At 44.5% G+C, this 21,207-nt stretch overlaps 1 protein-coding gene across 3 annotated transcripts; it reads right to left on the reverse strand.

The window, feature by feature from the left end:
• Positions 1–535: 535 nt before the first annotated feature.
• On the reverse strand, positions 536–20,783 carry baiap3 (BAI1 associated protein 3). 3 transcript variants are annotated; one of them, XM_037256706.1, is made up of 35 exons: positions 20,579–20,783; positions 18,184–18,319; positions 12,948–13,090; positions 9,705–9,792; positions 9,325–9,408; positions 9,142–9,249; positions 9,021–9,080; positions 8,895–8,961; positions 8,399–8,612; positions 8,273–8,317; positions 8,097–8,174; positions 7,870–7,975; positions 7,686–7,793; positions 7,535–7,627; positions 7,366–7,469; positions 7,175–7,292; positions 6,931–7,055; positions 6,564–6,654; positions 6,417–6,473; positions 6,240–6,337; positions 6,107–6,158; positions 5,610–5,761; positions 5,410–5,533; positions 5,190–5,330; positions 5,016–5,111; positions 4,543–4,758; positions 4,240–4,308; positions 4,075–4,154; positions 3,590–3,698; positions 3,443–3,508; positions 3,179–3,262; positions 2,914–3,034; positions 2,696–2,819; positions 2,203–2,408; positions 536–2,077 (listed from the first exon to the last, which is right to left on the reverse strand). In XM_037256706.1, exons 1-35 carry the CDS (start codon positions 20,761–20,763, stop codon positions 1,974–1,976), a joined length of 3,852 nt encoding a protein of 1,283 aa, XP_037112601.1. In that variant the 5' UTR covers positions 20,764–20,783; the 3' UTR covers positions 536–1,973. The 3 variants fall into 3 exon arrangements, 2 of the variants coding, with proteins under 2 accessions (XP_037112601.1, XP_037112602.1); XM_037256707.1 differs by lacking the exon at positions 20,579–20,783 and having other exon boundaries at positions 18,184–18,648; XR_005098534.1 differs by lacking the exons at positions 536–2,077; positions 2,203–2,408; positions 2,696–2,819; ... (1 more) ...; positions 3,179–3,262; positions 3,443–3,508 and having other exon boundaries at positions 4,543–4,682.
• Between the last annotated feature and the right edge of the window lie 424 nt (positions 20,784–21,207).

The raw sequence follows: 21,207 nt of genomic DNA on the forward strand, positions 1-21,207 counted from the left end.
AGCATTGTTTTTGTACACGATCGCTTCCAAACGACACTCAATACTGCCACCTGCTGGCAAAAGTATATTTTTTTTAAACTTCCGAGGTTAATCATACAGCGCCATCAACGCCACTAATTTTTGAATATCGTGTCATCAGGACGATAAATTTACAGCCGTCTGCAAATGACCCCAGGGTGGGATTTTGGACACCGCTGCTTTTTAAATTCGTGAGTAGATGACAAGGTCTTCCACAGCAACACCTGCAAATGCACACACAAAGGCTTCAAGAATTTTCCGAGCAGCATCCAGGAGACGTGTCCCGACTCTTCTTGTCTCACACGTTGTCATGTTTGCTTTTAGTGTGTATGTGTGTGTCTTCTCGAGGGGCTGCTGTGGCATTACAGCAAATAGTAAAGGTGTATTAAAGGTCAGTAGATGGAGTGCGCAGATTTGATGTCACAGGGCATGGTGCAAATTAAAAGTCAAACATTAAAAAAAAAGTTTCAGGCCATAAAAGAAATAATTGCCAAAGTACTAAAAGCATCAACTCTAGTTGAAATGTAAACACCATTTTATTTCAAGTCCATTGACAGATCTCAAATAGTTTGATCATCTAATAAATAGCAACACAGGCTTTTTCTTTTTTTTTTTACACGTTTAAGGACAAATAATTCACTGCAAGTATAACAAGGTGCTTTACCCACAAGACGCCTTCGAACCCACCAGAGTGCCACTTGACGTTATTTCTTGTACCAACAGTTTCCAAATAAAACGTGTCCTCAATTTGTGTTGCGTTCAACCAAAATGGAAGTTTGTCTCCTCTTCCATAGCAACTTCACAAAAAAAAAAACACAACACTGCACAAAAAGTTACGGTAAGAGTTCACAACACCATTAAAAAATGCTGTCAGTGCAATTTTTGTTTTTTTGACCTGTTACACTTTTTCCTCCCTCATCATCATCTTGTAAGTGAGATGTCCTTGTAAATGCTTTTAAAGAAATGCTTCGATGTTTTGTTTGTTTTTGGCTGCTATCTATTCACATACAAACGTGCTTCAAGTTGTATTCTCGCTAAGATTGATGCAACAATTTGTTTGTGATAAACCTGGTAGAACATTGTACAAAAAGTTCATCACCATCTTACTGTAAAATTATATTTCCCCCCCATCGAAGGATTTTAATATTGGTATTTTTTTAGTACTATTGTGTGTTCTGTATAATCAGTAATGATTTTTATTTATTTTGTATATTTTTATTTGACCATTTTATATTTAAATCTCCCATGTCCAAATTTGGTTGGTCAGTGCCCACGACATTTTGTTACAAAAAACATTTCTAAGCGATTTAGATTTTGGCATATTAACCAAATGAAGAATACAAAGCAGAATTAATTTTCTCAAAACAAATCGTCATTTGCAAAAAATTAAATAAATAAATTACTTTTTGGACAAAATCCTACTAAATTCTCATAACAGTTAGCAGTCACTAGTTAGCAGTTGACATCCACTATTTTAAGTGTAGTATACTAATTAATACAATACAATGAACAAATACGACTCAAAGTTGAAAAACGTTCAACCCTCCCAAGTTTTGTACCCTGAGCTTCCTTCCACTTACCATCAGACACCCTCCAAAACTGCCACAAACACACGTGAGGTAAAGATTCAGACTTTGACTGAGTGCTACTTCCACAAAATAGTTTGGAATTCAATATCATATCAAATATACGACAGAGAACGTTACAAAAAATAGTCACAGATACCTTTTTTTTTTCCTAAAATGGAGTTGAACTGAGACAGAATCGGGTTGCACAGTGACTCTCTCGTAATTTCTCATTTTGGTATAGATACTAAACGAACGATAATATTGTAAAAAAACAAAAAACAAACGACAACCCAAAAATTGTAAACATGGTACCGGTACAAGAGCACAGGTGGCGACACTTGGTCAGAGAACATCGATACGCGTTGGCGCAGGGATTTTTTTTTTTTTTTACTCCTCCTCCATGGACTTCTCAATCTCCTTCAGCCTGCGGACAAACTCCTGAGCCTCCCTGTCGCCCGCCCGAGCGTCCAGCATCCGCATGATCGGCTTCTCTGTAGGGCGAGAAGCAAAAAAAAAAAAAAAATCCATGATGCCATTAAAACCTTTGACAGCAAGTTTGAACAGCGGAACATTGGGAAGGAGATCATCTGTCTTTGCCGAGTGTTTGAGTACCGACCGCTGGGCTTGCTGCGAGACAGGTGGAGGATGAAGGGTTGCACGCTCTTCCCGGCCGCCGTGGCGTTGGGCCTCCCCGGCCAGCAGAAATCGCTGAGCGGGGCCACCGCCTCGCCGGCGAAGTCGTTCGTGGACAGCCAATCGTAGTCCATCACGGTGAAGGTCAAGCAGGCGAATCGGTGCCTGTACTGCTCGGGACTCACGTGGCTGCGCCGGTGGGATTGAGATTTTATTTTATTTTTTTCATATGGAATGCGGCATTTTTCATTACTTTTCAAATGACTCCTCTTAATTACTTTCTATGTTAAATCCTATAAATCCACCAACTGATGTCATGTTACTAATAAAAGGTGACGAGAAAGGTATGTCAGGGGCGGGGACTTGGGCGACCTTTCCGAAGATGAAATGGAGCGGTGAAGCAATAGCAATCCCCGAAGCACATAAGCCACCCTGGCGTGACCTTTTACATGACACGAGCGGGAACAAGCACTCACAAGTAGAAGAGCTCGTCGAACACGGGGTGCAGCGTCTTCAGCTTCACCTGCGTGCGCTGGCTCTTGGCCAGAGGGAAGAGGTGGTGGGGGCACAGCTCCACGATGACAAAGGGGTCGCTCAGACCTGACGATTGAAACCACAAGTGTTACGCTAACGATTAGCTTATCTGCTAATTTTTTTCAGTCTCATAAGACTCCCGACTTAGGACAACTTTTACCATTCGCATCTAACGCCATGATGTCAGCGGCGTGCAGGATCTCCACGGTCAACCTCTGCTCGGGAGCGTCGTAGTAGCACTTGACGCTGATCCGACCGAAGCGTGTGTGTTTGAGGGTTTTCTGCAACGCACACACATTCACTTATTGAGGAAAAAGTTCAACTTTTTTTTCTTTTCCATCTGATAATAACATCGAAGCCATAGAAGCGTACAATGAGAACAAGTGTCTGGCGTCCGGATCGATGCCCGGTGAAGCGGAATGTACCTGCAGGGAGATCTTTTCCAGGTAATACTGTTCAATCAACTCGAAAGAAGAACACTTGTTCAACTTCAGCTCCTCCTCCAGGGCCTTGTGGGGGGGGGGGGGGGGGGGGGGGGGGGGTCATGGGGGAGGATGAGGTCATGTTTGCAAGGAAGGACAAAACACATAAATGTTCTTAATGGCTGTTTTTGTTGCAGAAGCAAAAAAATGTTCAAATTATAAACAACCAATTTCATCAACTATACATTTACCACAAAAAGAAATCACCTTGTAGTCTCCACTCTTCATATCATCAAGGGACAGACCGTTTCCTTGGAGGAATTCCAATAAGGTCTGCAAATATGAGAAAAAGCCCGAAAATGGAGGGACATATTCGCTCGCACAATTCGCACGTCACGATAAAACCGCCCTGACCTCGACAGTGTACTGGAAGCGGTTGTAGAACTCCACTTGAACGCCTCGGTTCTCCGTGACTGAATCCAGGATCATGCGCAACAGCAGCTCCCACAAGCTCTGCAGAACCCTGACGGGTCAAACACATGACACATCTTGAGACGTGTGTCACTGGAGGGGTCAAAAATGTTGGTAGCTCTAGCTCCGCCCCCAAGAGCAGTTTGCTGTAATTCTTTATCCTTTGACGGGAGAACGTCAGTGAGACACGTTTTCATTATGACAAATTTGTATGAAATGTCTCTTTTAGTATAATCTCACTTTTGCATTAGCATTATGGGCTATGATTCTGCGCTACCTTTGCAAATAATTGGCAGCACATGCACAGGGGGGAAAAGCAATTCAACAGAAGGTATAATTATAAATCATAATTGGTATGCTAATCACACATTGTGCCTGTTAGGAGAAAAATATTTAGAGGAAGGAGGCATGTGGGAGGCAGTAATTACCGAGTGAGGTTGTCCTTCACCAGCGCATCAGTGAGGATGACCACCGTGTCCTGCAGGTACTTCATGAGGGGGTCCACGGCCTGGTCACGACAACGTGAGTGCACGCGAGTCACGAGTGCACACGCGTGTGGTTATAAATTGAAGCAAATTGACTAGAGGGCTTACGTCGTCGTTGTTGATGGAGTCGGGGGACAAGCTGATGTGTTGGATGTAGCGCCGAAGCTCCGGCACCATCTGTGGCAATAGAAACATAAATATTTGAAAAATATATATATAATATAGAAATATAACAATATAGAAATATTATAAATATATAAATAATAATAATATATAAATTTAATATAAGAAAAATAGAAACATAAATATTTGAAAAATATATATAAATATAATAATATATACATATATATATGTAAATAATTATAATATATAAATATAATATTAAAAAAAAAAAAAAAGGTGTGGTCGCACCTTGTCCGTGAGTAGCGCGATGAGGCGTTTGGCTTCCCTTTGCAGGTCCAGGTCCACGTTGAAGAGCTGCCTGTTGAGGGCCTTGAACACCTGCTCCTTGCCCTCGGCGCCGCACGACTCCTCCATGGCGCGCTCCACGCCTTGCCAGCCCAGGTCGCGGGGCAGGTGACCCAGGAAGACGCGTACGTGTTCAACGTCATTGAGGGCCACACACAGCTAAGCGGGAAGCGAGGAAGAGGAGCGAAGGAGCAGAAAAAGAGAGAGAGATAGGGCGGAGGTGGAGAATAGGCTGAAGGAAAAGAAGCAGGGCTACAAAGAGGGCAGGGTGCCGCTGTGAATGGCCGACAGGTAAAAATGTTTTTTTTTTGGTGTCAACACAACGCCGCGGTCTCGTCGTCCTGCTGGCACGGCGCGCGAGGGGTCCTGGCTGCCATTTAGCGTCACACGTCACCGAGCCTCACTACGGGCGTTACCTGAACTATGAAGCTCTTGTGGTCCCGGCCCAGCTGGCTCCTCTCAATCTTGCGCGTGAGCATCTCCGAGTAACACACGGCCTCGTTGCAAAAGTTCTGGAACAAGGATTAGTGAAAAATCGGGTGAAAAATCTGAACATAGAAATGATGAAAGATATTTATTTCATTTATTACGTCGGTCAAGCGGGTGACAAAAATGAAGGCGCCGGCGGAGTCCGGCCAGGCCAGCTGGAGCCAGATGTCTCGGACTTGTCGGAAGCAAGATGTGACTTCCAGTGCCGAGGAGCTGTGCTTGTCCTGCTGCACCGCTTCCATCTAAAAACCAACAATCGATAGGTGTATCGCCATGGTTACCGCACTCGAAGACCGATAAATCCCGGGCAGGGCGTCTTGCCTTATCCGTCTCCACCGCTTTGCAGATCCTGTCGCACGACCTGTCGTGAACGATCTGCAGGAACTTGTGAATGGACGACTTGAACCAGTCGTGGAATCCCGTCAAGGCTAACATCTTTGCATCCCTGCGGAGGAGCACGGTGAAGAAAACATGACAAAAGTATTGCGACACCGCTGGCAAACTTAAAGTAAGCAACAGACTTGAGAGGAAGAAACTCCCGGAAGCCTTTGAGGATCTTCAGGGACACGAAAAGTTCAAAGACGGTCTCGCCCATTGTCTGCGTCAGTCTGGAACTTTCTTGCTCCAGAGTGCCGCAAAGCCTCTCCATGGCTACGTTGACATCATCAGCCACCTACAATACAAAAAATAGAAAAATATTTCTCAATAGTTTCTTTAACCAGTTCTCGAGGACCTTGATCAGATAAATTAAACATTTGCAGTGTCACAGTGCCAGTTGCAGTTGTTGGCTAGCAACTAGCTGCTAGCAACTAGCCGCTAGCCTTTAGCTAGCAGTTTAATATACGCTGGCAACATAAAAACCCGCCTTAGATAGTTTCCAAACATTAATGCAGGAACCTCCTGGCAGTTTTCTACCACCAAGTTGTCACATTTCTTTTGTTCCCTTAGCATTTTAACGGCAAAATGCTAACGATGACTTCATATGTCTCCTTTGAAAGAGACGATTGTGAAGACTTACCAGCTTCTCCAGCTGCCTGTAGGACACGCTGAAGAAATCCACTTTGACCGCACTATTAGAACAAAAGAAACACCAGGAGGTGAACATTAACGGAAGTCAATTCAAGCAAAAATAGTTTCAGCTTCGGTTGTACCTGTAGAAGAGTTTGTTGTAGATATTCTGAGCTCTCTGAACATCTGCGCAGACGGCATCCACCACCACAACCATTTTTTTCAGGTGCTCCTCAAGCGACTGCAGAATTTTGACATTCATGACAACACTCTACAGTACAAAAATAAATCGAAGGAGTTTTCCTCTCGCGTGCACTCACCCCATCCTCCGGCTTGTACTGCGCAATTAGACTCTCATACCACTCCGAGGTTCCTTTCTGCCATTTCAAGTAGTCGGTGATTAGAAGTGAGTTCAAACTCATTAGGAGGACTCCCGCGAGTCGTAATTCCACTTTCACTGTTGTTACCTTCACGGCGGATGTGATGTCCAAGTGCAGCTCGTTCCGTAGAGGGCAAACGGTCTTGAACGCCCGCATGTTCTGCATGTAACCGATTCCCCTGGTAAAAAAAGACGATGACATCACACGTATCATCTTGGTAGCAGTGGATTTTGAGCTGATTGGGTTACTTTAACCCAATGGGTGATTTTTTTTTGTTGGATCCAACCGATTGATGATTAAAATTTGTGCAGGCTAAAGAGTAGAAGAGTGGCGAGATGGCTCAGTGGAGAAGGGTCACGTGGGCGGCGGCGTCTCAGCGAGAAAAGGTCAGACCGTTTCCCGCCACTGCATGACGTGATGCGATGTGATGCGATGGCGGCAGCAGGGACGTTACCTCAGCATGAGCTCGTAGCGCGTAATGGCGGCTACGCTGGTGCAGGGGAAAACCTGCCGCATGTTCTTCATCAAGCACAGGCAGTGTTCTGTGTACAACCGGAAGCTGTCTGACAGCTGCCTCTCCTGGACACACCAAGCGTCCCCCCCCGTGAGACATTTTTGGCTGAACCAAAAACTTTTAATGAATGTCAGCGATGAGCTAATGAGGTGGACGTTTCCAGATGATGCCCCTCCACCCCTACCAGGTCTCCTCTCACAGAGGGAGGGTCCCACTCTGCATCGATAGCCCTCAGGAGGCGCAGCAGCAGGGAGTAGCAAACCCGTTGAGTTCGATGGTGGCCGCTGTAGCAGTGCCAGCGACTGAGGCGGAAATCGCAACCTTTTAGCACGTTAGCTGCTGTTTTGTTTTCATTCTCTTACAATAGAAACTCACATAATGGCCTGTTGGAGACGGGTGAGGTCCGTTTGCACGGCGTGGTGAGTCAAAACCGTCCACGCCGGTGGGCTAACCTGCCCGTTCCAGTTGTAGGGCTCACGCTAGCAAAAAAAAAAAAAGAAATGTCAAATGTACCAAAGCACACAACTCGATTGAACCAACTCACCTTGACGTGAGCGTGCTCATACTCAACAATTTGACTCAGCAGTTTCTTGTGGACGGACACGTTGGATTCTTTCTTCGATAGCGTCGTGTCTCTCTGAGTCGGAAATGAAAGCGTGAGCGCCTTCCTGGAAATGAGAGGCAGATGCTCGTACCTGGCTGGTGAAGAGCTGCAGTATCAGGTGACATTCGCCCTGCACTTTGGAGGCGCTCGATCGGGGCTCCAGCTTGAACCAAGTGTCGAAGCCGCCGACGGGAATCTCCTGGCAGAATGGTAAAAATGAGCAATATAAATCAGAATAAATACTCTTAATTCCAAACGTTGGAACTTTTTCTCACGCTTAAAGAGATGTTGAGGCATCCCAAGAAGTCGTCTACGTTCTCCTCGGAGCCGGATGACGACGATCCGTTGGCGCGCACCGATTTCGCAATCTGCTTAAAATACCTTTCAGAGCGGGAACAGTTTCAGTTAAGCTAGCCAAGCCAAATTTAGAATACTACTTTTTTCCTGCTGTACTATTTTTACATAAAAAAAAAAAAATCCAAGCCAGAAGAATCAAAAATACCTTCCCATTCCTCGAAGTCCACTGACTTCATTGAGTTTTTTGCAGGCCTCAGCCACCGAGACGTCGTCATCGTGATCCCTGGACAAGAAAAAGAGAGTTCCTTCTCTTTGCAGTCACAAGAACATCAATAATCAAATCTCAAGGAAAATATCACAAAAAAACAAAATGAATCATACCAAATGTCCAAATGTAGCAAGTCATTGTGGACGTCATCAATTTCACTGTGGATAGAAAAACAGAAGATCCTTTTGGAATTTTTCCAAGTGATGTCATCACCAGCATCACAAAAATGTCCAACTCACAAGACAAAATGCTCGTCCCAGACCGGATTGAGAGTCTCCGGCTTGACCTCGGTGACCTGGATGCACCTGGCGGGCAGCGCCTCCTTGGTGCTGGAGCGTTTCTCCAGTTTCTCCTTCCTCTTCCTGAAGCTGAACTTCCTCTCCTTCTTGTCCTCGGGCTCCCGCGGGCTTTGACCCTCCAGGATGCCCAACATGCAGTAAGGGTCGCTGTAGCCTGCGCATTACGCAACAGATGCTAACGTCGACCGCTACAATTTCAAACTGCCAAGAAGTCCTGCTTTGGCCGTGATTTTATTTTTTTATTTGCTGCTCACATGCGATAAATATTTATTCACAATCAACTGCGCACTTGTAGACAAATGACATGCTATTAGCAAATGAGAGGAAAAATAATTGAGTATTTCGTTAAGTGCGCTTCAAAAGCTTTTCAGAGGAATAATGGAGGCTAAATTAGCTTCGGGCAGAGGGAGGTGATTCAGTACTTGAAGTGTCTTACCATTGGCGTCCTTAGCCAGCAGGTTTTTGGCTTTCAAGACAGAAGCTCTCAAGGAAAATGTAGCTCTCTGTAGAAGAAATTCACCAATAATTGCAACCATGATAAAGGAATTCTTCGGCATCTCACCTTGGATTCTTGCACTTTCTGGAGTATGATGTCATGCTCCTCCTCGCCCATATCAAAAACCTTTTTTTGAAAACAGGAGTAATTATTTTTTTTATGAGGTCCGGTCTGGCCGTGGTATTACCTTCAGCAGGTAGGCAAAAAGTTCTTCGTCACTCGTCACGTGTTCCGATGAAGGCACGCCCACTCGGTTGACCACCGCGTACACGGCTTCCTCGTACAGCAAGTCCAGCTGAGGAACAAAACGTAAAATATTCACGATTTTAATTGTTTAAGTTGTTTTCAAGCGAAAAAGGGGGAATTAAACCTCCGTCCTGCTGATTCGGTCCTGGATAAAGGCCTGGTCCACATGTTCTTGTGGTGGTGGCACGGTACAGGCTCCTCTTTGGCACTGTGATGGGAACAGAGAATCCTCGTTGGACGAATATACACGAAAGTTCAATATTTCATTTTTTGCAGCATTTTTTTTTTTCGAGATGCTAAGAAATCATCAATGCGCTGTAAAGACAGGGGGCGAAACAGAACCGCCGACAGCTAGTCAATGACCAACTTCCAAAACAAACTGGCTCCGTCTGTTTGCGGACGTCACTTTGGCCGAGCTGCGGCGCCGCCCACTCGCGTTTCGCTAGCTTGAGCGCAGGTTAGCCTGCCAACAGATGGAAAGGTGGAAGTCGGGTGGGAGGTTACCTCGGCCTGGCCGGCCTGCAGCATGTTCTCCTGTTTCTGCAGAATGGTATTCATACGCTCAAAGAACTCCGTGCTCTCCTCGGAGAACCTGGCAAGGGAAGAGGAAAAAAACAAGATGCTTGATTTGATGATTGTGGTTGGGTTGTTTGTTGAGCCAGTAGAAGGGATTGAAAATTGGGTGGGCTGAAGGGGTTGAAGTTGGTCGTCATTTTGGTGCACGGAATCTAACGTTAAAGATTTTTAGAAAACTTTTGTGGCATTAGAATAGTTCCTTGGAGAACACCGGTGACTCGGAACATGTGGATGAAGGTTGAATTCATGGCGAGCGTGACTTGTTATGCTTGCTGAGTATTGACCTCATCCAAGTTGCTCTTGATCTTTTTTGTCATGTGGACTTATGAATGATAAATGAATACAAATAAATGTTTTAAAATTTGGGGTTTTGGGTTTACCATTTCAAAGACATCAGATGCCTTTGAAATACAAACGGCAAAACAACAAGATTCCCTAATTGGTTTTACGGCAATCTGTGCTGAAAACTAATATTTTATTTATATTTATTTATTAATTATCGAAACACCAGAAAATCTTCCATTGGTCGGCGGACCTGTTGGTAGCTTCTTCGATCGCAAACGAGCTTCCAAAAGAGAGTCGGGTGGTTTGAAATAAGTATCGAATTCTTGTAAACTATCAAATTAAACTCAAACTATCTCATAAATATCAATTAGACTAATGTAGTCTGGACTCCACTGATTTGCCCCATCATGGCTGCTCTCTGGGATCTATTTGAATCAAATGAGCATAGCTGTGTGCAAAAATGTAAATTTCTTTCAGCCTCCCGGTCGTCATGGCGATACGCGGGGGCACGTTTCGAGGGCGGGGTGGAGTAGAAACCTCCGACACCTTGAGAATCCCCTTTTCCAAATTTCTCTCAGCGTTCCACCATCACCCGCCAACATGGATGGAAATCACCTCTGATGTGAGCAGCGGCAGAGCAGCGGGGGATCCGCCTTTCGCCCCCCTCCAATCCCTCGCCGCCCACCCGTTTCCTGTTCCCTTGTCATATTAGGCGGCGGTGGAATGAGGGCCCGCATCACGCTCGCTTTTATTGGCGTCATCGCATGGCAGCGGGGGGTGTGGCAGCCCATCCTCGCCGCCACCCGCCAACTATCACCATGGCGGGGGGAGCAGATGGTAAACCCCTGAGGTATTGATGAAGACTAATGGCAGACATGCTGGGAGTGCTGGTCGACCTCTCACAAAAAAACCGGCTGGAATATTTGAGTTAAGTTGCGTGGAAATCTAAATTCTCCCACAGATGGGAGTCTGTTTTGTTGGAGTGGTAGTCCAGTTTTATTTCAGCGCATACGATACAAATAAGCTCCACTCCACTGTCGTAGTTGTGCTTTGAGACTCTCAATTCCCTCCACATCCGTTCTTGATTGTCGTGGGCATTGTAGTGAGCACAAATCTGTTCAGTCTTCTGTCAGTCTTACTGCCGGAAAGGATTTGGCTAAACACTCTTTTGTTCCCGGCTTTTGGAGCAGGACTTTTTTTTATTTTTTAATAATGCCTGATCTGACACAATGAAATAAACAAAACGCACTTGACTATCAGTCTTACTGACGTCACCGAAAAAAGTGTCTTGATGTTGCTAGGAAACAGCTCATGTTGTTTTTGAGTCATACTTTCCTGAATTCCTTCCAATGCTTTTAATTTTTTGTTTTCCCCCTCATCTGGGCTAGTGTGGAGACGGGAAGAAAACGGCTTGTTGAGAAAGTAGAGGTGACTTGACGTTTCGAAACTTGTGGCAGCACGTATACGGCAATTACCCGAGCGCGCGTTACCGTCGGCAACGCCGTGCATGAAAGACCATGTGATGCCTTCCGATCAAAGGATTTTTTTTTTCTGTTCAAGAAATCCGATTGTCACACGGCTGTCGCTATCCGCTTTGCGGCGCTTATCACGTCTGGAGGATGTGCGTGACAAGCATCAACCCCCCCCCCAATTCCTCGTGCTCTAATTACCCGATTAATTAAGCAAGAAGGAATCACTGAGTGCTCACCAAGAGATATCCCCATGATTTGTCACTCATTCCTTGTATATACCATCACATATTCACAGGTAAAAAAAAAAAAAAGTATTAAATTTAAACTGCTTTTGCCATTCGGTCCCCTCGATGGAGGTCCGTGATCCCGGTGTGATGGTAGCGGTGCGCTGATTAAAAAGCAGTGACACGACGCAGGCAAACCTGCTAATGAGATCCCGGTAAAGCAAAAAATGCAAAGTGTGAAGTCCACCTCTGCCGAGTGGAAACTGCTTATCACCTCCCGATGCAATTAGTGCGCGCACACACATCTAAATTTCGCTGAATAGAAATGATCGACCTGGCCGGTTTCCATTGTCAATCCAAGCAGTGTACAGTGGCGGGAATGGCGAGCAAGGATCAACCTCTAATGATGAGCTGTCAGCATATACGGGGATGGTGGAGACTCAGCGGGGAGCCTTTAACACCGGAGAGCCCGCACAGGAAATGAGGAATGACATGCACCGTCGTGACAGTTCAGACGACTATTTAAAGGCACAAACAAAAATGGATCCTGCCGGAGCCCGTTGGATTATGCATTTATTAAAATATCTAATCAGAGTGATATGCCGGGAGATAAACAGGTTCCACGCGACACCCGAGGTTGTCCTTCCTCCGTGTTAAAAATAAACACGGACGTCATTACAAAAGGAAGTTCACGCCGAGGCAGCAAAGCCGGGGTTTAGGTTGCTATGGTAACCCTAGGTTCATACTATTAGTTGTTGTTTTTTTGCTGCAGATGAGGCTTCAAAATAAGAACGGGGAGGGAGGGAGGGAGGGAGGGGGGGGGGGGGGTCACCTGTGTCACTTGATTTGTTGCTGCTATGAGACAAGCACATGGTAAAGTTATTTTGATTTAAAACAGAAGATAAACATATGCATTTAGCCACACGCTGGTGCAGTTAACAAGAAGCAACGCCATCACAGCACATTAAATGTAAGTACATGTTTACACAGTAATGGATGGCAAAGATGGTGATCAATTGGTGTAAGGCATCCATTTTAGCAGAAGTCCCTATATTTGAGATGCGGAATCTATTTCGACAAGTGGCCTGGTTATCAATTGGGGTAAGGTGTTCATTAGAGTTGACGTCCGTAAATGGCTTAACATAGCCAATTGGGGTAAGGCATTTATTTGAGGTTTGGCATCCACTCACCTTCGGGTTAAGGGTTCCGGGCAGTGGGAGAGGGGGCTGCCGACAGCGGGCGGCGACTCCCTGCGGGACCTCAACGACTGGCTCCTTTGTACCTGCCGCAAGACGCTACTCTTCAAATCCAGCAGCGTCGTCATGGCGCCACACTGTCGGACCCCGAAAGACAAGGAGGGATTCAGAAAGAGTTCACTTTAAACTCACCTAACTTTGCAATGATTCATTCGTGAGCACTTATGACTCCCAAAGGAGGAATAAGGTGAGAAATTGAGATCACTTGAGGACCCACCCGACAACATTGATTTATAAAGGCGGGGTAAACCTTAGACCTGGGCCTGGGCCAGCAATTCACAGGACACATTTACAAAGGCTGGGATTTGAACCCCAAACCTCAAAACTGTGTCCCGTGGGTCCACTTCAACTGCTTCGGTGCCCAACACGGGAAAAAGGTGAGAAAAGCCAGCCAGTGTGTCTCATTAGTCGGTTATCATCGCTATGGCAACGTCCAACTGCAGTTCAGCCCCTCCCCTCTTTTGCCAGACCCACTTCATGCTCGTTTAGATTAGCACTGAAAAAAAATTGAAATTAATTTCTCGAGGACACTCGGAGGAGGTACGAGTTTCGTGCAAGTAAAATTTCTTGATCAAGAGGACGTCTAAACGTAAAAATAGGTTATGCATTTGCTTGTTTTTTTTCTTTTTTACAAATGACGGCAGTTACTTGTCACGCCCTTCACTTTCATTTTCACTTCAAGTTTGTCTTTCAAGACTAACAAAGTTATGTAACCTTCATAACGCGACGGGCTCTCTGCAGAGAAGATTCAAATAAAGTCAGATGGATTTAATGAAGCTGAGCGGCACAAGGCGGCGAGCGCGGAGCGGGGCGGGCTTTCCTTGCAATATCATCTAATAACATTTGAGAAATCCGACCGAGTCAAAAGCCCCCCACCACCACCATCATTCACTATATTTACTATAAGTGATAATATATAACCCCAGAGCCACTAAACATATTCTCTCTTTTTTTTTTATATAGCTGCCGTGTAAATATCACTTTAGACTTATAACTGTTGGTCAGATTTGCTTCACTCATTCATCAGATTTGTAATCGCCTTGTGTAAATGTCACGGAGGATGGGTGGGGGGGGGCTTCTATCCTCTTGAAGGCCACCATTCATTTCAGACATTTTGAAACTGGATTTACATTTACATGACATGCTTGCAAGTGTCACGATTAGAATCTTTTGCTTTCAAGTGGCACAATTGAGACGTGAATCATAGCAGCGCAAGAGGGAATTCTTTTCCCCCTCCCTTTATGTGTATTTTGTTTTATCTAGATAAATTCTAATTAAATGGAAGTAGGTGAACTATCTTTTATATTAATTCAGTACCCTCCAAGACCAAAACATTTAATCTAATTTAAATATTGTTTACTATAATACAGATTAATGGCTTGTATTAGTTACGAAAACACAAGAGGGCACTTCAAAAAATAATCGCAATATTGCCTAAGTGTGACTTGAAATGTTCAGAAATGAAATTAGGCAATTGGGCGCGAAGACCAGCAGTGTAAATCCACCCCAAGTGCAGCCGCCCATCTCGCAAAGCCCCCTTTTGTGAGGTTACGAATCGAGAGAAGCTTGGAAGAGCCAGCTCACAAAAGACTGCTGACAAGAAGCACAAGAGAAGCCGGCGTGATTGACGCAGACGCCGTTCCGCGCAGTCAGCCCGACTCGGTCGAACACTCTTTTAAAAAGTTGACAGGCCACGTCGGTGGAGAAGAACAATGGCAGCTGCAATTAGCAAAGTGTAATTGAGGACAAATAGGGAGTCTTTGAATTAATATCATCGCTTTAGGGTGAACCCTATTAAAATGAAGTCAGTCCCAAAACTCAAAAGTCACAACATTGGCAGCAGACAAACAGATTGTAGTGATTCCAGACATCGTTAGTGCAATGGCCGAATTAATCAGCCATCTCGAAGCAAGTGCAAGTTGCACGGACGGCCGCGATCTTATCGATCCACGCCGCTGACGTCTGGAACCCTCACGGTGCGTCCACTCCATTCGCCTCAAGTGTCTTCTTGTCTTCTCTGTCACAGTTCACCCGTGGGTCATTTTAAATGCATCCTGCTAAGGGGAAAGTGTTGGAAAATTGTAGCGCTTCAGATCAAAGGTGGACGATAGGAAATGTAGATAATTGGCAAAAAGGAAAAAAAGTGTGGGCAGGTGCTGCTGTTTTGGTTAGCAAGAGCATGCAAATTGTAGTTCGCTTCGCTAATGTCGATGTTTAAATAAATCAAAGGTGGATTTTATTGCGTTACTTCCTTTCACAAAAGTGGACTTGACCCAATAACAGGGTGGAAAAAGAGTCGAGCCATAAATCGTAAGTGTTGGTGTTTTTTCGACCAGAAATCTTCACGGGTGTATGGGGAATAGCGATGTCTCCGTGAGTTATTCAACGAGCTCAGTTTGTGAGTAATGTGGCAACCAAGTGCAAGTCCATTTTCTGCCTCCTCAAGTGAAAAACGATTGGATGTTTTTAACGCTTCGCTGCGCCCGCATCGTGATCGGCAGATCACTTGACGGCATCTCCCAGAGACCTCCTGAAGCGTATCGTTGAAAGTGGAAATGTTTTCTTTACTGCTCTGAGGGTGGGGCGGGGGAGGTCACACACCCCAACACGTCATTTTCAGCGTGGCCCGTGTTGACAGGCAACAGCGGCTGCTTCCCAGGTGAACTCATTTCAATTACAGCCGCCGACTGACAGGATTTGACTTTGTGGTGACAAAACGGGTCTCACCGGTGCCCATCGGGAAGTGGGGCGGGCTGGCTTGTTTCTGTTAAAGCAGCTGCCAGGGAAACACATTCAAAGCCTTTAGCCCCCCGACATCGGCGCCGATGGCATGCCAGGGAGAAACGCTCACCAGTGTCTCCTCTGAGCGAGCCAATGAGCCCGGCAGCCAAAGGCTGAGTGTCTCTATGGTAACTGCGAAGGGGAAAGGGAGCCAGTAAATACAGGTAAATGGAATTTCACAAAAGGCCGGCCAGCAGAGGAACCTTGATGTTCTAATGGGCTCGCCTTAACACGGTTAAATGTACACACAGTTGGACATGTGGCTGAGGTGTTGTAAGATGAAGGAAGATGCGAGAAGGAGATTGTCTGAGGCTACTTTTTATGCCTGGGTGCTTTCAAGCAGACGTTAAGCACCTTTGAAGGAGTCGTCATTAGTGCAGCGGTTCACTCGGGATAAAGTGTCAGTCACGGAATCATTTGCAATCTTTCCGTGATTGACTGATGACCAACTCCAGGGGGAGCATGAGGACTTGAAATCGGAAGAGATTTAAAAATGGACCTCTGCTGAAGTCTTTTATGCCGAGAGACGATCGACCATCAATTCAATTTGAAGAAGTTGAAGTGACGAGCGAATCAAAGTGACACAAACGCTTGCGCCTGCAGGTAACACGGCTAATCCACAAATGTTTTTTTTTAACTTCGAAAGACCATACACATGATGAGGAAGATGGTTCTCACTTTCTCAAGGTGACCAACACACACATAACTCAAGCTACCACTATTGAATATTTCCAAAAATCAATTATTCCATCGATTAATTGAATCAAATCACATTTTGCATTTAAGCGTTTTAAAAACTATTTCAATTACTGTTTATTTAGTGATAAAAAAACAACAATTAAGCAACATTACAGCTACTAAGGACCTGCAATTCTCTCCAATGAGGACAGGGGGAGCCACAATCACCTATTAACTTTTAGCCACTTATCTAAAGTGAAAACCAGTCGAACACACAAATGCCACAGAAGCTGGCAAGGAGCTGCTGGTGGCCACAACTCACTCCCAGAGGTTCGCATGTAACCAATGGAAATATTAAACACCACGAGAATCCATTTTTAGAGAGAGAATTGTGACTCTGATCGTAAAAGGCAGATTCATTCTCAATGCATAGCCGATTATCGCCATGCGTCTACCCAGCTTAAGATCTGAGAAGGGAAAAAAAAAAAAGAGAAATCCAGTCAGTCACTCTATTCCCAAATGCTTCTGGTGGCTGCAGTAAAAGCACCTGAAAGCCGATTTGGCTCGGCCAGCGATCCGGCGCGGAGAATCCAGTGAAATTGAGAGCTTTTACGTGCTGTGACTGCACCTCAGCCGAGTGTTTGTACAACGACAAACAAGGCCTCACACTCGCTCACTCGCTCGCTCACGCCAAACATATTAGAATCAACTCAGCCCTTAGAGTAGAAGAAAAGGAGACAAAGGCATTCGCCCGTGCCGCAATTAAAGGCGTATGAGCAATATTGTTGTGGCGCTTCTTTGAGTGCCAAGGAGAACAAAACACTATCCGCCACTATAAATAACATTACGATAAAAAGGTCGGCGGTGATTAATTCACAACTAATTGCTCCGTGGAGATGAGTCAAAAGCGGAGTAAGGCGGCCTCTGAAGGAATGAGGACAAAGTTACACATGATATTTTTAGATATGGAGATTTCTGACGTTTGCACATATGTTGCTCTGTGTTGCAAACTCCTCTCGCTTTCGGGCTTTCTGTTAGCTTACCAGTGCATCTGACAGCATCTGATGATTTGAAATTATTAGGCCACACTTCAATATTGTTGCAGTATTTGTGTCTGACAAACTGCTGCTCTCACGTGTCCTGGCTAAATAATAACACGTCTCCCATGGCAACGAGGTACATATAACCTGCTACCCAGAATTCTAAAATAATATCAGTGTTTATATTCCCCAAGCCTGAATATTGTATATGGAGAATGTCATACATGCACACCAAGCTTGTTTTCCTAATTTGATAAGAAAAAAAAAGAGCTAATTAACCAACTAAATAAATCAATACAAATTATAAAAGGAGCATCGTTTTAATTTCATGGCAGCTTTTTGATGATCACCCCAGATTGGTCTAACTAAATAAACATAACTTTTGAGTCATTTTTGCAAAATTAATATGTAAAAAAATCTTTCCAATAATACTTCAACTTTCTCCAGTCAAACAAATGCATTTATACGTTTCCATAACGCAACTTTATGCTCCTTGCAATAAATGAATGTTTATTTTAATAGCTCAACAGGTGGCCATCGACAAAGCTCGCAAGTGATTGCAGTGTGATTCAGAATAACAGGAAAACAAATAGCAACATATATTTTGACATAAAATGCAAAGTAAAACAGTCGTTGACGCTATTAATAAAACGACGAGACGTCAAGCTTACCTGTGTGTCTCCTCCGGGCAGTTGTCCGCTTTCAAATGTTTTGTCACCGCGTCTCAGAGTTGCTCTTCGCGGCACCACGACTCGACTCGGGCGTGTGATCAACTTGCCACTGAAGATTTGGATGTTTTTCTTGTGACTGGCGACAGAGAAAAGCTCATTTTTTAGACCTTCGAGATGCTTTGGCCAGCTCACGTTTTCCCCAGATGAGCGACCAAATATGGGCAAAGGAAGTGTGATGATAACTTCAGGTCCATCAAAGAGTGTGGGAAATACTATGATTCGTATTCGTGAGATTTATTAAACCCTCAGTAATCTTGATATGAAGGATTAACATTGATTTTATTTGGCTAAATAAATTGCATTTAAGTTTCTATAAGCTTTTACGTTGTGTTTTGAACCACTAATTCAAACGAATGAGATTTTTTTGTTTTCTGCTAGTTGTTGCACTTTGGTCAAAAGATCAGATTATCAAAAAATGTTTTTTTATTCAGTGCTCTCTGTCCATATGACGGGCGGAATGGGGGTGACTCTTGAATTACGCCACTGACAACTAGCACCTGAACGCACCACTCGACTGTTGCTGAGGGGATGCTCTGAGAGGGATTTTTCTCCTCAGTCACAGAAGACTGAATGTCTTGGACATCAGTCACAGTGGCTTTCATGTACTTTAATTCTCTTCTGCCCTTTAATGCATCAAAACATCCATTCCACCACCAAATTGAGGCATAAAAATCAGAGCCTGACGTTTGTCCTCTTTGTAACCCAACTTGATTATGACAGAACTTTAAGTCATGTATTTTTCCCCATTTATAACTTTTGGGCCAATTGAAGAGCAATTAACATTATTCTAAAGATCAAATGTCACTTCCTGTGATGCTGGTGCATATTAAACTAATTAAACTAGCTTATATCACTGTAGCGCTGCACAGCATATGCCAAACCAGTAAAGCAGATGGCACATTCACATTACAGTACAAACACGGCATATTTATCACCTGTCTGATGATGCATAAGAACACACAATCTTCTGTGAAAGCACTTTAAATAGATACAGGAACGTAATTACAAGCTAGTAGGCGAGAGGTGTCTCTCTTCTTACACAAAATATGATTTCTCACTGACTGAAAAGGCGTGCAGCTCGGAGCTGTTTTATTCAAACTAGAACGTGCTCGCTAATTCATCATAGCACATCATAGCAACCCCAGATGCCATGCTTGTAGATTGTGGACGCCATCAGAGCAATCAAATTGATCAATTAGGACGCAATTGCTTAAAATTGTGGCCTTTAAGTTTGAAGCTTTTGTCTTGTTTATTAATAGCTAAACAACAAGTTCCCCAAAGTCCAAGCTATTAAAGTTAATGAAATTCAAAGAAACAACAAACGATGCACCCGGAGTCACCTCATCTAATGAAAACAAAACCTCAGGGGTGTCGCCATTGGTTGGTTGTCACATTGAAGGACCTCCTCAACCGTGTGGAACTTCCTCGCCATTGTAAGGCCGACCTGAGCTGTGATTGGCAGGCGGCCTCATGAGAGAGAACCACCCGAGGAAAACAAAACAATTGACTTCCCTTTTTTAATTTTGCCACATTTTGACATTATCCCAGGCAAAATAACAAAAGCAAAAATAACCCCACCCTCTTTGCCTTGTTTCCATGGACACGTCATGAGAGAAGATCCCCAGCTGGCTCCCTCTGCCTGCTTGAATACCAAGTGAAGAGGTTATTTATATGACCGGTTCTCATGTGCACGCTCTTTAATTGCTCACCACTAATTATTTTACTAATCCGTCCCAATTTGATTGATTGCAACCTTATGAATGCTACTCCATCATGTCACCACAAAATGACAGCGTCCCCTTTTCGCTGTGATGTAACTGCCTATTCTACTGGACTTTGGGCGGGCCAATCGCAGGACACGGACAAACAATCATTCCTATTTACACAGTCACATCTATGGACAATTTAGAATTGTGAATTAATTGAAGAAGCATGTTTTTTTTGTTTGAATGTAAAAACAAGTTAGAATTGAACAATAGAAATTACAGTCATAACTAGCATGTTGCTAGGTGACTTGCTAATATAGTTATTACATAGTTATTACACATGTTATGACACACAAAGGTGGGCAAATAAAAACAAACAAATTATCATAAAATAACTCGGAGCCAATCAATAAATAATTAGTGTTATAATTCTTAACAACCACTGGTCTACTGAGGTTTTTAGCACACAATACCTTTTAAGAATCTACACAAACTTTTGTCAATCCACTTTGCCAATTAAAAAAAATGGGGGGTCACGACTTTTTTGCACGACATATTTTGGCCGATTTGTTTTTAATCTGCGTGCTTATTGCGCCACTCACAGGCAGAAAGGAGAATTGAAAACTTACTGTATGCATTTTTCCCTACTGTAGTTTTTCCGCCCGAACGATAGGAGGAGATGAATCCACGTCTTCCTCCTCATCACTTGCCTGCCAAAACAAACAACAACGAGAAGAAGAAACAGAAGCGTTCTGCTATTTGGCACCCGAACGTGCCTCGCAAATATGCAAACAATTTTCAGACATTTGCACATTTGACACGCTCTCTACATGGAATGTCACCCCGTGCTCGCCATGGCGGACTATCGCTCTTTTTTAGATCTGGACCTCTCGGCCGAACACGACCGGCGTCGTTTTTTCGGCCCCAATTTGTGTAGCTAACGTTAGCCACCTTGGCTAACATCAGCGCTCTTCGACCCGAAAGACAATCCGGAGTTAGTTCGTCGCTATGCGGCAGCCGACCGCAAAGTGAAGAGACTCCGGACGGAGCTTGCCGCCGCCCCAAGGGAAGGAAAGGAGCGAACGCGGCGGTTGTTTTAATATTCCCAAGAGGAGTCTTACTTCTCGGTATGTTATTTAGTAAGTGGGGCGAGAGACTGTAGTTACAATGTTATGCCTGGCGAGGGGTTAGTTAACTCGGCTCGGGGTTGTTTGAGCGATGGAGCGTCGGCGGATAGCACGCCGCTGAAAGTCTCCCT

This window comes from Syngnathus acus, chromosome 8 (assembly GCF_901709675.1).
Source record: "Syngnathus acus chromosome 8, fSynAcu1.2, whole genome shotgun sequence".
NCBI classification, from domain to species: domain Eukaryota; kingdom Metazoa; phylum Chordata; class Actinopteri; order Syngnathiformes; family Syngnathidae; genus Syngnathus; species Syngnathus acus.

What these genes read in the sequence shown, in the direction of transcription:
- baiap3 (XM_037256706.1), bottom strand. Translation starts at nt 20,763, where the DNA reads ATGTGCAAATGTCTGAAAATTGTTTGCATATTTGCGAGGCACGTTCGG. An exon ending in CCGGAACCCTTAACCCGAAG is followed by an intron (nt 9,793 to 12,947) that starts GTGAGTGGATGC and finishes TTCCCTTGCCAG; the next exon opens with GTTCTCCGAGGAGAGCACGG. An exon ending in TTCGACGAGCTCTTCTACTT is followed by an intron (nt 2,409 to 2,695) that starts GTGAGTGCTTGT and finishes CCACCGGCGCAG; the next exon opens with CCACGTGAGTCCCGAGCAGT.